The 15,295-nt window shown below is 36.4% G+C and overlaps 1 protein-coding gene across 13 annotated transcripts in view; it reads right to left on the bottom strand.

The window, feature by feature from the left end:
* PPP1R9A (protein phosphatase 1 regulatory subunit 9A) overlaps positions 1 to 15,295 on the bottom strand; it is a 160,682-nt gene that overhangs the window by 37,947 nt on the left and 107,440 nt on the right. For all 13 annotated transcript variants that reach the window (XM_068934881.1, XM_068934891.1, XM_068934887.1 and 10 more), the window contains exons 6-7: positions 10,534 to 10,669; positions 3,650 to 3,805 (exon numbers count right to left, since the gene is read on the bottom strand). In XM_068934881.1, coding sequence (XP_068790982.1) covers positions 3,650 to 3,805; positions 10,534 to 10,669 — 292 coding nt within the window. The remainder of the gene's footprint in view (positions 1 to 3,649; positions 3,806 to 10,533; positions 10,670 to 15,295) is intronic.

The raw sequence follows: 15,295 nt of genomic DNA, 5'->3' as shown, positions 1-15,295 counted from the left end.
CAAGCATAACAAGAATAGGACCAGAAGCCAAAGGGAAATTACCCCAAGCACGTAAATAAACTGTGGATCACACGGAGGGTCCCTGAGGATGCGCCACAAGAGAGCAAGGGAGTACCGATCTAGAACAGAGCAGCTGCAGTGCAGCTGGAAATAAGGCACTCAGCACCACTGGTAAGAGGCCAGCTATTGCTGCTATTCCACCCAGTAGAAGAGGAAGCCAGGAAGAATACATAATACTGTGTTTTAGTTTGGTTAGCAAATACTAGGGGCAACTTTAGGGAAATATTTTACTTGGCGTTTGCTAGAGGTTACTTGCAATTTTTGAGCTCACTCAAGCCAACTCTTGACCTGCAACTTTCAGAGGGATTGCTTTTTCTAATAACTCAATTTCTGCTAATAATGAAAGACAATGAGGAAAAATTATGAAAGAGCCATCTCCAAATTTCATAGAGTTTACAAAATGCCCAGACCTTTACTTAGTTCAGCTACTTAGTTCATTGTTTTGGAGTGAGGTAAAATCGGGGGGAAGATGAATGAGTTAGTTAGACTTTGCCCTTTGCAGAGTTAATAATGAAACCAAAAGGACACAATTCAAAGCCTTAGGGGCTACCTGCTTCCCATCTCTTCTAAAAAACCCACAAACCACTCAGCAACATTTAAACAGCTTATTATGACATAACTAACTCCAAATTGCTGCATAAATGGCAGTCTGCTCAGGTATAGATGGTTTTAACAGTTATTTTTAAATTCTCTGTTATTAACTTAAAGAATACGACTACCGAGCACCCAGTCATATCATTGAATCAGCACATGGTACAGCAGATCCCACTTAGGCAGAAGAGAAAAGACACTTTGCTTTTACAGACAATTGTGTAGCTGGACATCTACTTTCTCTTTTCTTTCTTTCTTTTCTTCTTCTTCTTTTTTTTTTTTTTTTTAAACAGAACTAATCACATTTGCAGTAGAGACAGGAAATATGCATTTCTGGGTTAACACTGAATGACAGGCAAAATGAATGATTTGACAAACACATCTGGACTCCACAGTTCAAATTTTTAAGCGAGTTTTCTGATAGGGAAATACAATACCCTATTCCACCTCTTATACAATGCCAAACAAATTTTTGGCAAATATTTTATATAAATATTTTATATTTTTATAATTTTTTAAAGTCAGCATAATGACAGATACATTTTAACAAAAGATATTTTGAATGATATTTAGCACACTTCCTTTTCTAAGACGTCTTGAAGAGCTGATCAATTTTTCTTCAAAACAATAAAACCTCTATTTTTAAATAAGATATTGAGAAAAAATAGACGGAATTCATCTAAGACTGCAAAAGGTAGAATGGGATGAAAAGCTGGCAACTGTTAAACATCTGGAGTAAAATGGGAAAGAAAGTACTAAAGAGAATCTAATAACCCCGATGGTAATTTTTTTATATAATCATTATACAATCTTGCTTATAATAATGCTTTTTTCATACATTTCATTGAAACATGCAAAATATAATACCTAACTCACATAAGATATCTCCTCTTCCTACAGATCTTGTGTCTCTTCAGTCATCACAGATGACTAGCTCTTTCTTTCAAAGCACTTAAGGAAAATCACTCTCATCTTTCCTACTTTACAGCCAGGAAAACAAGGTATGCAGAGGTAATGTGATTCACCCAAGATTGCCCAGCTCTATTCTGACTTCCATTCTAAAGGCGAAGCGTTTCAAGTGAGAGCGCTCTCAAAGCACTTGGGCACATTTTTCCATTGCAAAGACTGAATTCAACTAATTGGGTCAAACTATTACGTTTAAAGATTATGTCCAACCCACTTCTTTAATACTTTCATTAATCTCCAGAGTAAGAACAAGAAAGAACAGTTATTCTTTAAATACAATTCCAGAAAACACTGGGTGGGCTTGTGCAGCGTGACCGTGAACAAGTCCTCTAGTGTTGAAAGAATTCAGGGCAAATACCAAGAAAAATACATGCACTTACTCTGTAACAGCCAACAAAATGCAGCTGTGTACTGTTAAATACTATCAGCGAATCAAAAGTGGCATGCTCATAACAGTGATAGCTGCGTGGGCTGCTGAAAAAGAGTCCACTCTTAGGCAGGAACGTTTAATATTTTCTTCTCAGGCCCCATCATCTGCACTTGAATTGAAAGATTCCAAAGTCCGTTAATTTGATCTCTGTACTTGAGTTTTGAGACCATTAGATCAGACAGGTCTACAACTAGCTTCAAATCAGTTTGGACATACTCATGTCTGGCAATACCCTAAGCTGGCGGAAATTGTATTCAAGCGTAGTTGGTAATCTAGTCAAAGGCCAGGTCTTACCCTTCACTGCATTTGTGCTTTGCATAGTTTTGTTACACTGGCAAGTGCAACGGTATATGTTACCAGTCAGAAAGGTAGAATCTCCCAATCGCTTTGAACAACTATATGATCAATACAGGTGACGCAAAGTATTAAAAAAGGAAGTAATCTGTTTTGTTCACTTGCATATAGCCTGGAACTTGAAATATCGGGTGAGAAAAATTTAAGAGAACTAAAAAACTTTCAGAAAAGAAGGATGAATGACAATAGGCACCGAAAGGCTGAAAAGGATACGGGCAGAAAAGGGGAGGACTGGTTGCTCAGTGACTGATTACTTTCTATGTTTTCTATTTCTATTGCTCTTGCTGCCAATAAGATATATTTGCAGAAAATAAAACATCTGGTTTTGAGTGAAAGGGAGGGAAGACGAAAAGACAGGGGAAGAAGGGAGATAAAAAGGGAGCCTCTCTTTTTCTTAAAACCGCCTTCTGGGCCCGTAAGGGCTCTGCTGCTCAACTGTGAGGCTCTGGTTGCTTTCAGCCCTTGCATCTTCACCTTGTTTCAAAAGCAGAACGTTCTTTTTTTTTTTCAACAATCAGTTCCTTCCTCTGGGCTTGTATAAATCCACTTGTTTCATGCCTTTATTTGCATCAGAATTCATGAAAGTTCAGGAACGAACCACATCAGAAGCACAAACTAAAATACAGCCGAAATATTTCTCAATACTTGGTATGCTAGGTTATACATATAGAAAGACTGCAGCTAAGCTTCACTTAGTCCCAACGGGCGCTACGCTCACTACAGCCATAGAGGTCTGATAAAACACCAGTTTGAAATATGGCTGCTTTCCCAGTACAGCATCTTTGTGAACACATAACCAAACATACTACACTGCAATACATTGATGAGTGTTGTGTAACGGTAAGGGATTCAAGGTTTGTTGTTTGGTTTTCCTGGTCGCTTCTGATTGGAATCTTACAAAAAAAGATAAGCAATGTGCTAGGAATGAATTAACTTGCACCTTGTCTTCCCTGCCATAAAGCACAAACTAAGTGCCAAAGCAGAATAACTTTTGCACTGACAACTTAAATTACAAATTATCCTCTATCAACACTACAGTCACCTGACAGCTGATGTTAAAATAACTCAGAAAAAACTGTTTGACTTCCTTTAAGCAGAACTTTTTGAGCCATTTACTAGTACTGACTACACAAACAGCTAGAGATCAATTCTAGTGTTCAAGAAAAATAACAAGCACTGAGCAACGAGATTACTAGAAATCTAATTCCAGTGAGATCTTTCAGAAATATTTTCAGATCTGTAACTTACCTCTTTGAACTTGTGAGCAAGCTTGCTGGTGTCCAGATCACTGGGGGAGAACATGTCATCATTTTCAGGAAGATCAAACACTTCAATAGCCACGTCACCTCCTGGAAGGACAGGTCCCATGTCTTCATCTTCTTCATCTGTAGCATATTCTCCTGTCTTATTTTCATAGCATTAAAGAAATTTGAGTTATCTTCTTACTATACAGAGATTGTTTGTACATAGTTAAAAAGGTAACACATGAAAACCTTCAAAGAGTAATTAAGTTAGTGTGCAAATACAGCATACTGCATGCAAAAAAACTTGTATTTTTGTTTAGCGCTAGCGCAAGTAGTTATGAATTCTAAATATGTGAACTAAAGCTCCACAGTAGTATTTCAGAATGCTAAGACAAAAGAGAAAACAGTGTCTTAAGGACCAAAGATTTCTAGAGGCCAGCCTCAACCATTTTCATCTTTTTCCAAATATGGCTTTCTTTTCCACGGGAAGCTCTCTCCCAAATGTCAGATTTGACAAGGAATCCTTTCCAAACAGAAATAAAAGCAGATAGAGCAGTGTTTTGTAAGCCATCTGGAGGTAGTGATTTCTCAGGTGAAACTCTACGCTGAATTTGACAATCTGTTGGTTTATTCTTCATAAACAAATTAACAATAGAAAAGTCACATCCATACAGAAAGACAACATAAGCAAAAAAACCCGAGTGTCAGATCCAGGTCCACTGAAGTCATACCTTATAGAATTTTCACCCCGAATAACGAGCTGCTTCTATCTAGTTACAGACATAAAATGTGGGTGTTTCTTGGGTTCTTAAGCCATGAAGTGTGGACAGAGGGTTTGCTAACAAAACAGAATTCTAAAAAGTGTAAGCTACAATCAGATTTCTCAAGCCTAAATATACAATACAATAATGCTGAAAATAAAAAGCTTGTAATATCAAAATCCAAGTTGCCTAGGCAATCTTTTGCATATACGCCTATGCTCATCTCCAACCACATCAAAGGTGGCTGAATGCTTCAGCGGGGCTTCCTCTATAAACTGGAGCATGTTGCATTTGAATCACAGCTCATGGATATTCTGCTGTGCAAATGTGCCTGTGCAAATGACTATCCAAACACAGCCCTCAGGGCTACATCTGGATTTATAAAGCGTAGGAATAAATAAATGCATGAGAAAGGGAGGGCAGGGAGGGTGCAGTCCTTCTCATGTTAATACAGTAATACTTATGACACCCAAAGTTTTGATAGAATTATTCAATTTTTTACATGTGCTTTCAGTTCCTCAGGTGAAGATGCATAATATTATTTTCAAAAATATACTGCTAGCAATGCTGAAATAGGTATTGGTGGCATCTTTTTCGAAAGAACTCTTCAAAACAGGAGGTAAGAATTCAGATGTCCAAACAACAGTTCAAATTTCAGCCTCTTGCCTTAAGTAAGCTTCCTAATTGTCATTTAGGCTTATGTAAATCTCTCTCAACTAAACAGTAGGACATGGAAGCAAGTTAATTGTAGATACGCACAAACAGAAAAGACATACGTATGCATCCAACAACATAGCGATGCATTTGCAACAGTATACAGCACTATTTCTTAGATAAATAGCACATTGCAAATTTAAGTTTCGTAGGAAAGAAAACTTTATGGTCTCTTTTTTCTAAACTGCTAAAATGAAAGACAAAATACCTAGAAAACAAAATGATTTGGTAAAAACTTCTGAAGTCAAAAGTGCCATCAAAAAGAAGGTAAACCACAAACATATACGACCCATTCATACTTTAAACGTGTCAGTGTTAATGTGAAAAATTTCCTAGGAGACCTGTTGCTGTATCTAAAAATAAATGTTTACATATTCTACAATCAAACACACAGTAACCATATTTTACATATTTTATATGCACTAGGACTGAGAAATTTAGTAGGCTTCAACCAAAAAAGTGAGCAGCTGTTTTTACTTCTTTTTGCCTTATTTAAAACAAAAGTAAAGAACATAATCCACCTTGCTCTGGAGTTTTCAGGCATGTTAGCACTACCGTTAAACAAACTAACATGTGGAATTAAATATATGATTTTATCTAGCTAGATCTCACACCCACACGCATAAAACAAATCTCCTGTTACAACACACTCATAGTAACTTTCTATTATTACTTTATCCCCCTTGGCTATATACAGTTACTTATCTAAACTTAAGATTATACCGCTAACTCTCTCTGCTTTTTCCAGGAACACGTAACAGCACCTTCACATACGGTCATGGAGGTGACAAGCAGAGCATCTAACTCTAAAATATCAGTAAGATTTCAATTCATTGAATTATTATGGGGATAAAACACTACACAATTCACGTACCATCAATTGTGAAGTCGTTATCCCCAACAAATCTGTAAGGTGATACACAACTACCATTTCTACATGGAAAAAGCACATTTGGACAGGTCCATCTGTACTGGCAGGGAAACTTCTGAAGTATGCAGAAAAGAGGAGGCAGAGAGAGGATTGTCAGCTAGCAAGTTGATAGCCAGTTTACATAAAAATATAGATCTGGTTCAGCTACATGTGCTTTTTGAACCTACAAATCTTAGATACAGTTACTAACTTCAGTATCTCTAAGGTAACAGCTATAACTAATCAATTTTAGTAAAAGAATAAAACAGGCGACTTTAGTTAAAACTGATTCCTTCAAAGACTTAAGGTAAAAAGAAGTATTTCTCACAAAAAGAAAAAAGAGTATGTGCAAAAGGCTTTGCATTATGCGTAAGCCAGTTCTAAACACTGAGTTATACTGAGGCCAAGTTCAAGACCAGACAATGTTCTACTGTCCTCAAGAGCCACAGCGTTTGAAGAGAGACATCAGCCAGATTAAAACGAACACAAAGGAAAATCTTGCTTCAATTCGTACATATTGAGTGTGGATGGATACGGTCATTTTTGCTTCAATTAATAAAAACCTGGTCATCCAAGCAGAACACTTTGCTGGAGTAAACAAGACTCCAGGATGACGCAAACACAGTATAGAACAAAGAAATAAAAAAGAGTTTTGTTTTTGTCTTCAGAAGAAAGCTTTTGGATTCTTATAATTGTATGACGCAAAAATTACAGGTTCATAAGAACTAACAGGCCTTTTAAAGAAGTTATCTGTTGTACATGACATAAAACATATTTTCACTCATAAAATAAGGTCTGCCGACTTTCACATCACATAGAACTACCACAAACTGTTCAGACTCTGTGCCAATAACCTATGTGAAAAATGTAATTAGTGTTCTACAAGAAGTAGCAAGGCACAGGCAAAAATTATTTTACTTCAAAATAACAAAGCTTTTTAAGGTAACAGTTGTTACTGTAACTGCCTGAGGTTCCTTTGCCATTCATTTAGTTTTCTAAAATAGTTGACAACAGCAATATTAAATTATACAATAGCCAATGAAAACTTAAACGCTCTTAAAGCAAAATCTCAGTCTCTAGAGCCCCTTTACTAGTGAGCAAAATTCATCCACACAAAAGAGGTGAGCAAAAGGCCACTTCAGCAGTACTTAGGACTTAAGCTTATCCCATATATGGGAACGGTTTTCATCTGATACTGGCCATTTAATTTTGCTACATGCTATCACAGGTAACAGCATGAAATTATCTTTATAAACATGAATTGTAATTTCCTACTTTAAAAGGGAAAATGTGTTACTCGTGTTGTTTGATGACATTATAAATTCTTGAAATGGGCTTAACACAAGCATAAAGAAGGAGGAGCACCAGCCAAGTCAACTTTTCCAAATCACAATCACAAAGGGTGCACTAAGCTAAATCTTTTGCTATGTGTTGCAACTCTTGCATAGGCTGGGAATGCCACTTGAATAACTCAGAATTATCTCTTCATTTGATTTTTTTTATAATTTACACTTAATTCTTTTGCGAGAGCAAAGAAAAATATAACGGTGTAATATTGATCATCGCTTTTACAGAAGCATTTCATATCAATGATATTGGAAAAATTGTATCCTCCAAGAGATTTCCCCTGATATAAATGTATTTTTGGGGTTTTGGATACTGAAGAATATGGTAGTGTTCTTCAATGGTTCTAATGCTATTTTGCTCTCAGAATATCCTGATAAATAATAATTAAATAAGAATTAAATAAGAATTTAAAATAAAAAAATTATTCAAATGACTATTAGTGATATCAAAATACAAAAAAGTGTTACTTGCATAAATCTACTTGTCCATGGTCACAGAGTGAATAGCATTCTGCAATATGCTATCAATTTCACATCTTGCATCACAATATGCAGACTTCAGGGGAATATGTCATCTCTTTTATGTGAATTTTGCCATTCACTGTTAAACACGAAGAAGATAGATAATATCATGTTCAAATTAAAACACCAAGAAATGTTGTAATTTGACTAAAATGTGTCTAGAACCCTGCGTTAATGCAGTGAAGTCAAAAGACTTCAGCCAAGTATACAGATTCAGGTTGTGCACTAGGTAGGAAATACAAAGACAGTGCCTACTTCAAACAGTTTTCCGCTCATCTTTTCTGACAGGATACAATAAATCAAAAGGGGATGTTGGATTTTAGAAAAACAGAGGAACTGGGGAGGAGTAAATTCTACAGCAGCCTGTCTAAAGGTAGTACCTGTAATAACATACTCTCCTAGCTTTACTGTCGTTAGCACTGGCTCTGTTAACACTGCCAACCATAAGCTGTACTTGAGAAGTAACTTACCATACTACTGGCTCTGCTTGGCTCATGGGAGCTTAATTTTAAAAAATGTGAACACATTTAACCTCCTTGTCTTTGTGTGGATCCCACTGTGGGTGCACCTTTTCTTTTAGTAAGTGTTTTCAGTTCCCCACAAGTTTCTTGTGCTTCCACGCAAGGACTTGAAGGCTAAAGTGTTTGGAAGCATCTTAAAACCTTGTGACAATCTGCAGCCCATGGAAGCAGATCCTGAAGTGAAGAGATGAACAACAGTTCTGACCCCAGTCACATTACTTACATAGTAAATACTACTTCTTTTTTGCATGTGCATTAGTGTGAATATTCCCCCATCCACCAATAACTGGCACGTAACATTCCTGCAAGACAACGGAATGAGGAGCTACAGCAGGCTAACAAACTGCTCTGTGATTTAGCATCTGACTAAAGTCCAATGCATGTTGGTTGGCAGAAATCAAAGCTTTCTCCATTAATGCTGCTGTTTTAGAGAACACTGATCCTTCTAAAATGGTTAGAAGATGTTGCCTGGGCTACGATGACGACTGTCTTAAAGCTGCAGGGAAGCGGAATGCCAGGCAGCTGGTAACACAGCAAGGTCAAACACCAGGACTTGAACACACCTGGAACGTTCTCTCTTCACGTGATGTGACCAGCTAATAGCTTTACCAAGCACAGTCATGTGCAGTGACCCTGGGACTCAAAAACTGATCACTGATTTCTTGCTCAGGAAACCTGATATGTTATTGCTGTCTTTGTGGAGAAGTTTCTGGGGCTCAGAATTTGGCAGCCTCAATGAAGGGCTGAATAACGATTTCCCTGCTTATTTAAGTGGTGGTGTAGCTGGAGATCTGTCCTACCAGACTTTAAAGAACTGTCTGAAAATGAATAGGTCGGTTGCATAGTTCTGAAACTGAGTACGTCGATGTAGCAATCCATATCACCTCAGTATGAAACTCCTTATGCTGACAATCCAAATATCTCTGATCCTCATGTGGTCAGAATCAGTATCTTCGTAATGAAAGGGACTTGAAAAGGTAATCTGTTCGGCACATTTGCGGATATTCATTCATATGATGTAGACTGTGATTTCCATGCCCAAAAGATGCCTTGCTTACCAGAGCCAAAGAATGCCAGGCTGGTAGTGGAGTCTGGCATACAGCAACGTAAACAAATCCAACCACTTTTGCCACAGCAGAGCAAGGTGTGCTTGAAGCGGTTACATTCATATTTGATAGCAAATGGAGCAGAAGTGCTTGTGCTTGTTCACAGACCAGAAATGTCTTTGAACTGTGTCCAAATGCACATCAGATCACAGCTTCTATAAAGGCAATTGCCTGGGAACGGTGCAAGTTATATGAGTTTGCTGGTAAAGCACAGTCAGGTGACAAAAAAATCAAACATATTCAGGATTGCCGGAGGTTCCCAATACAATCTACTGACGAGTCTGTTAACCAAGAAGGGGAATACATCCCATGGCATACTTCAGTAACTACATTCCAGTGGTTTATTCTGACCATTTATTTTATCACCCTACGCACACATAGTATCATTTACGAAACAGGAATGACGTCCAACAATCTCAATGCTGTTTTTGAGAACTAACGTATTTCCTCAGTGCTTTGTATGCCTAAATTCTTCTCTTTCCAAAAGAGATCTACTGTACCCTGGATCTACCACGGTAGATGTTTTTCCCTTCTTCTTCCTCCTTCCATCATATACTGTGCAAGAGTTCCCTTTGCACTGCATAAGCTAACGGCCAAAAAACACACCTTGTGGTCATAGATGTCGCCACCATCCTTAATGGAGCGCTAGCATAATATATGGATGTCTTTAAGCCTGTTCTGTTAACTGCTTGTCCTGCCTTTATTTCTCTCTTACCATCCAAAGACACTATCAGTAGAAAACACTTCCTGCATTTAACTTCTCCTCTGTCAATCAATTTGATGTTTACTCTTATGGAGCAAAAGGAATGTTTTAAACATAGCCTGAAAACCTCTGCAGTAATTTTGCTCTTGAAATACGATTTATCACCAAAATCTTTAAAAATCAGCAGCAGAGGTAACGGACAGGGCCCAAAGCTGGCCTCTGAGTCACAGTTAAAAGGTAGGAAGTAGAAATCAGAACAGAACATTAAAAAATACCACAGAGACAAATGCTAGAAAGTACGTTACCTCATCATCATCTGCATCATATTGTGCATAATGCTGCTCAAGGAGTTCTCTCTGGCGGCGCTCTTGTTCCAGAGTTTGGCTAATCAGCTGTGCAACCTCACTTACTTGTCCTGGTTTTTCTCGTCCAATTACAAACCTATACAAAACATAATTGCAAAAATATCACTCCTTTTGCTTTACCAAACGTCTCAATTTTTAGCTGTGTCTAAAACAGAGAGCAGCCCTTTCCTTCAAAAATCCACGCCTGTGATTGTTTTAAAGACGTTCTGTGGATTGTGTTTGCCAGAAGGCCGCTCTTTACAAGGGAGAGAGCAGGTCAGGAAATGACAATATTTACCAAAAAAAAAAAAAGTGACGGTGACTGGCAACCTCTAAAACCTTCACTCCATCAGTAAAAGAGATCTGCTGTACTCGAATTTTAGGGATTTATACTGAAAATAGGACAAATTTTTAGTAAGTATCATCACTCCCATTCCCTTAAGAGAACACATTTCTCAGAAGCCAATAAAAGTTCAGATGAACAGTAACAATACAGAGAAATTTCTGACAGCTTGTGCTGAAAGGAACTAGAATAATTTCTTTCTCCATCTTGGCCTAAAAGACATTTCTGAGCTTTTATATTTGTCTTCTGCTTAACCTATAAAAGAGAATCTATTTCTACATTTTAAAATCTGACAGATACTATTTCCCTAATTTTAAACTTCATTTAAATCTTTCTTTTATTTCATGAACTGCTGTTGCTAGGGAGCATTTTTCTCCAGCGTTAGCTATCGCCAGAAAGTGGAAGCATATTTTTTTGGCTTAACAGAAGACAATGAAAGTTTCTCTTTCTTTAGCTGAGACTTATATTGCTTTCTCTAACCGAAATTTAGCAACTGACATTTAAGATTGGCTTTGATTACAACACTATTTCCAGAATAATAGCAGAATCATAATTAGATATTCTGCTACCTATAGTATTAATGATAAATGCCCATTATACAACATTGACATCATAAACTACTGAATAAAAGCACAGTTTAAAGGTGTCAAGCTGAAGAAATATTTTCTTAACGGGTGAGAAAGACAATTACATAATTACAGATGAAAAAAACTATTATACAGATCTGAAAAGCAAAATCAAGTGACTTTGAGACACTGCACATGGTAAATCGTTTGTTTCCAAAATATTTGGCACAAATGATGAATTTAATTTGTTATTTGGAATAAGAAGTAGAAGCGTGTATTATACGCCATGTAAGAAAATGATTTTGATTGGTACTGCCTATCACTGTTAAAGTCATTTGAGATTTGGCATCTATATATAGGCCAACTTCCCACGAGTGGATGAACCTGAATCCATTTCCTAGGCTAAACAATTTGTCAGACTCTATGAAGTCATGTGCTATAGAAAAGAATACAATTTGGAGATTATTTTGACACTAACAAAACAATGAGCCAATAATGGTTTCCAAAAGGATAAGAAAGGTGAGAATCACTGACTCAACTTGAAATAACGATACAAGGTGCTCCAAAAGTAATTCACGAGAAAGAGTCTTAGTTTAAAAGCATTAAGAGAAAATACAGCAGACACTAGAATAATATCAGCAAGTAACATCAGCATTTTAATCCTGATTAAAGCACATTACAGTCTGGCACTCATATCCCACAATTACAAAATGTGACATTGGTTCACAGCAATAACAAAGACCTGTGGCTGAAAGGATGTTTGTTTATGGCCCCTCTGCCTTGTCTGCTCTGCACACTGACTCATAGTCAGATCCTGTTTCTTTGAATTTTAATTTTTGCAGCCAAGTATTACTCCAAAAGACTAAAGTAGCCACATTTTCAGGCTCAACTGAAAGGAATAACGAACCTTTGACATGAGTACACCAAGTAAAGAAGTATTTAACCCACATTTGCCATCCACTTGTCTCCTCTACGGAAAAACAAAATAAAAGAGAATATGGAAAAAATCAATTTTATTTTAAATAAATATAGTCAGTGAGGTCACGCATGAATATATTATTTATACACAGTAAAGAGTGTATCACATCTGTAAATACATAAGGTGATCACTCATGTAGTAAAATATGGAACCACATAATATGCTGTACGTATGATATTCCCTCCTGCCCCCTGCTTGGCAATTCACCTCCCTTGGAAAATAAGATACTTGAACAAATTCATATAACCATTTGTATGCTGTTTGAAAGCCTAGGATAGATAATATGCTATAGATCTGAAACCTGGTAACTCTGATCCGGTGATTATTTGTGATTAATACATGACAACTTTAGAGTTTTAACACTAGAAAGGGAAGTTTGGGTTTCTAGCAGAAGAGCTCCTCTTTCTACACCAGGAACGTTCTTCACAGGTTAAACTGTAATGCAATGATATTTTCATACAGAGAAGCAAGCTTAGGTAGGAAATAAACATTTTAAAGCTTATTAATTCTATTTTTACTCTCATCCCAAAGGCACTCACAGTCTATACTTTGTTATTTTCAAGGCTTGAAAAATACGTCAAAAGGAAGTTAGTTCCTCACTGATACCAAGGTGCTGGAAGGTGTTAGATGATACAGGAGTAAAAATCTTAAAACAATGACAAAGCATATAGCAAATATTTTCCAAAACAGAAATATACAAGAAATGTTGTCTATCAGTAGACTAAAGTATCTGAAAATAAATATTGAGACGTATTCAATCTGTGATTGATGCCAGTTGTAAAAAGGAATATTAGGTCTCCAGTAAATACAGTTTTTACAATGTAAACAAAACCTTTTGCCATACTACATTTCATGACTTTAAGAATACCAAATTAAATGCCATAAAATAATTCTGTTAAACTTGTAAATAGAATCCAAAAACTAAAAATTGGAATTTAAAGAGAGAAGAATAAATATTTCTCTTTCCAGGAAACCAAAAAGGAGAGACAGTGCTTAAAATGCTAAATATTAGTTAGATCCTTAAGCCTCAACTGGCTTTAACCGTAAGATCTATCATAATCTGAAGTGTTTAAATATTAAAAAAGGACATAAGGTTGTGAATCACTGACCAGAAAATTAGTCACTGAAGCATAATATGCACACTTCAACAAAGTAGCTAATTATGTTTCCCATCACTCTGGCTCACCAAATTAAGCACATACATCTTAGACTTAATTAATTAGTCTCAAGGGTCAAAATATTATAACAAAGAACTATAAATTCTGTCTACAATAATATCTTTTAAGAAGCTGGTTATTTTCTGGATATTAGACAAATGTGGGTTTTAGACTGTTTAAACCTCATCATGACAATATTCCCCTTAATTATTAAGGCACATAACTACAAAAAAGAAACCCAAGCAAACCTATGAGGCTGTACCGTAAGTCATTACCGTAGATTAAATCTGAGCGAGAGGGAGAGGAGAGGGGGAGGCAGAGAGGGAGGGAGAGAACAACACATGGAAGCGAGGCATGAACTGACCTTGATATTCAGTTATACATTATCTAACTCAGTTCTGGTGAAATAGTCTCTCCAGTTGTGATGTTAAAATAAATAGATTAATATTTGACTCTATTTTGGATATAAGAAAATCTTAAGTAATAGAAAATCTAGAGAAATTGAAAATTCAATTATAGTAATGGTGGTTAAGGAAAGTATTCTACTGAAACTGGCATCAACACCTATGCCTCCTGCAATCCGACAAGAATTTAAGATTTAAGAGCATACCTCATATACTGCTTTCTGCATATATGTAGTTTTTATTAAATGAGGATCTGCAGAGCTACGCTTCTTGAAAAAATAAAAAGTAGTTTATTTAATTTTTACCAACCAGGGGAGATAGAAACATTATTTTAAGAATTAATTTACTTTAAAAAAATTCCATTTTGAAAAGAATTTTGGAATTAGAAAAACGGGTGGAGGCACTGTAACTCTGTGACACAAAACTGAAGTTCCATAGCTTGTAGTTTTAATGACTTATTCTCAGTGCATGTTTTCTCCCAAAAATACTTCATGCATTAATGCTCGGTTAAGGATAATTTATCTCGAATTCCTTAAATTCAACAAAAATTCAGTAAGAATGCAACAGACACATAAGAAATAAAGAATAGTTTTTTACTGCAACATGATTCACAATGGTGTTTTTTCTTCTAACCTTTCCTAAGATACAGTTTGGTCCTTAAAAAACATACAGCAAATGTACAGTAATGTATAGTATTTCACTGTGATTTGGGGAGTTTTACAAATGTTTTTTGAAAATAAGTTTTAACAATGCATTTCCTCTGAGCTTTAAAGTGCAGAGCTGCTTCTGCTACCGTTTAGCTAATTTCTTTCAAGATGTCTTTAATTACCTACCCTAGCCGTTTCCATTAAGATAATAACTCTATAATTAAACCAAAGTGCAAAAAGTGGTACAAAGCCTGTAAGAAGGCAATTTTGTTTAGTTACAACATTGTAAGATGGAACTCATAAGCTTTTTGCAAACAAGATCAGGCTCTCTTAAACGATGTCAGCCTCAAATACAGAGGTCAATGATTCCATGTAAGAAATACACTAAGAGATTCCATTACACATTCTCCTATAAAAATGATCTGGAACTTAATAGCCATAAAGAGAAAATAACAACAGTACAAATAATTGAATCATTAAATAATTTAGGTTGGAAGGAACCTCCAGTCCACCTCCACACACAACCACACCCCCTACTCAAAGCAGGGCCAGCTTGTTCGTGGTCTTGTTCAGTTTTGCGCCTCTCTAAGGACGGGAAAATTCTACGGCCTCTTTGTGAAACTTCTT

The sequence above is a fragment of the Struthio camelus genome, chromosome 2, assembly GCF_040807025.1.
Source record: "Struthio camelus isolate bStrCam1 chromosome 2, bStrCam1.hap1, whole genome shotgun sequence".
NCBI lineage: Eukaryota > Metazoa > Chordata > Aves > Struthioniformes > Struthionidae > Struthio > Struthio camelus.
Note: the sequence above shows the minus strand (reverse complement) of the source record. Positions and strands in the feature narration are given on the sequence as shown.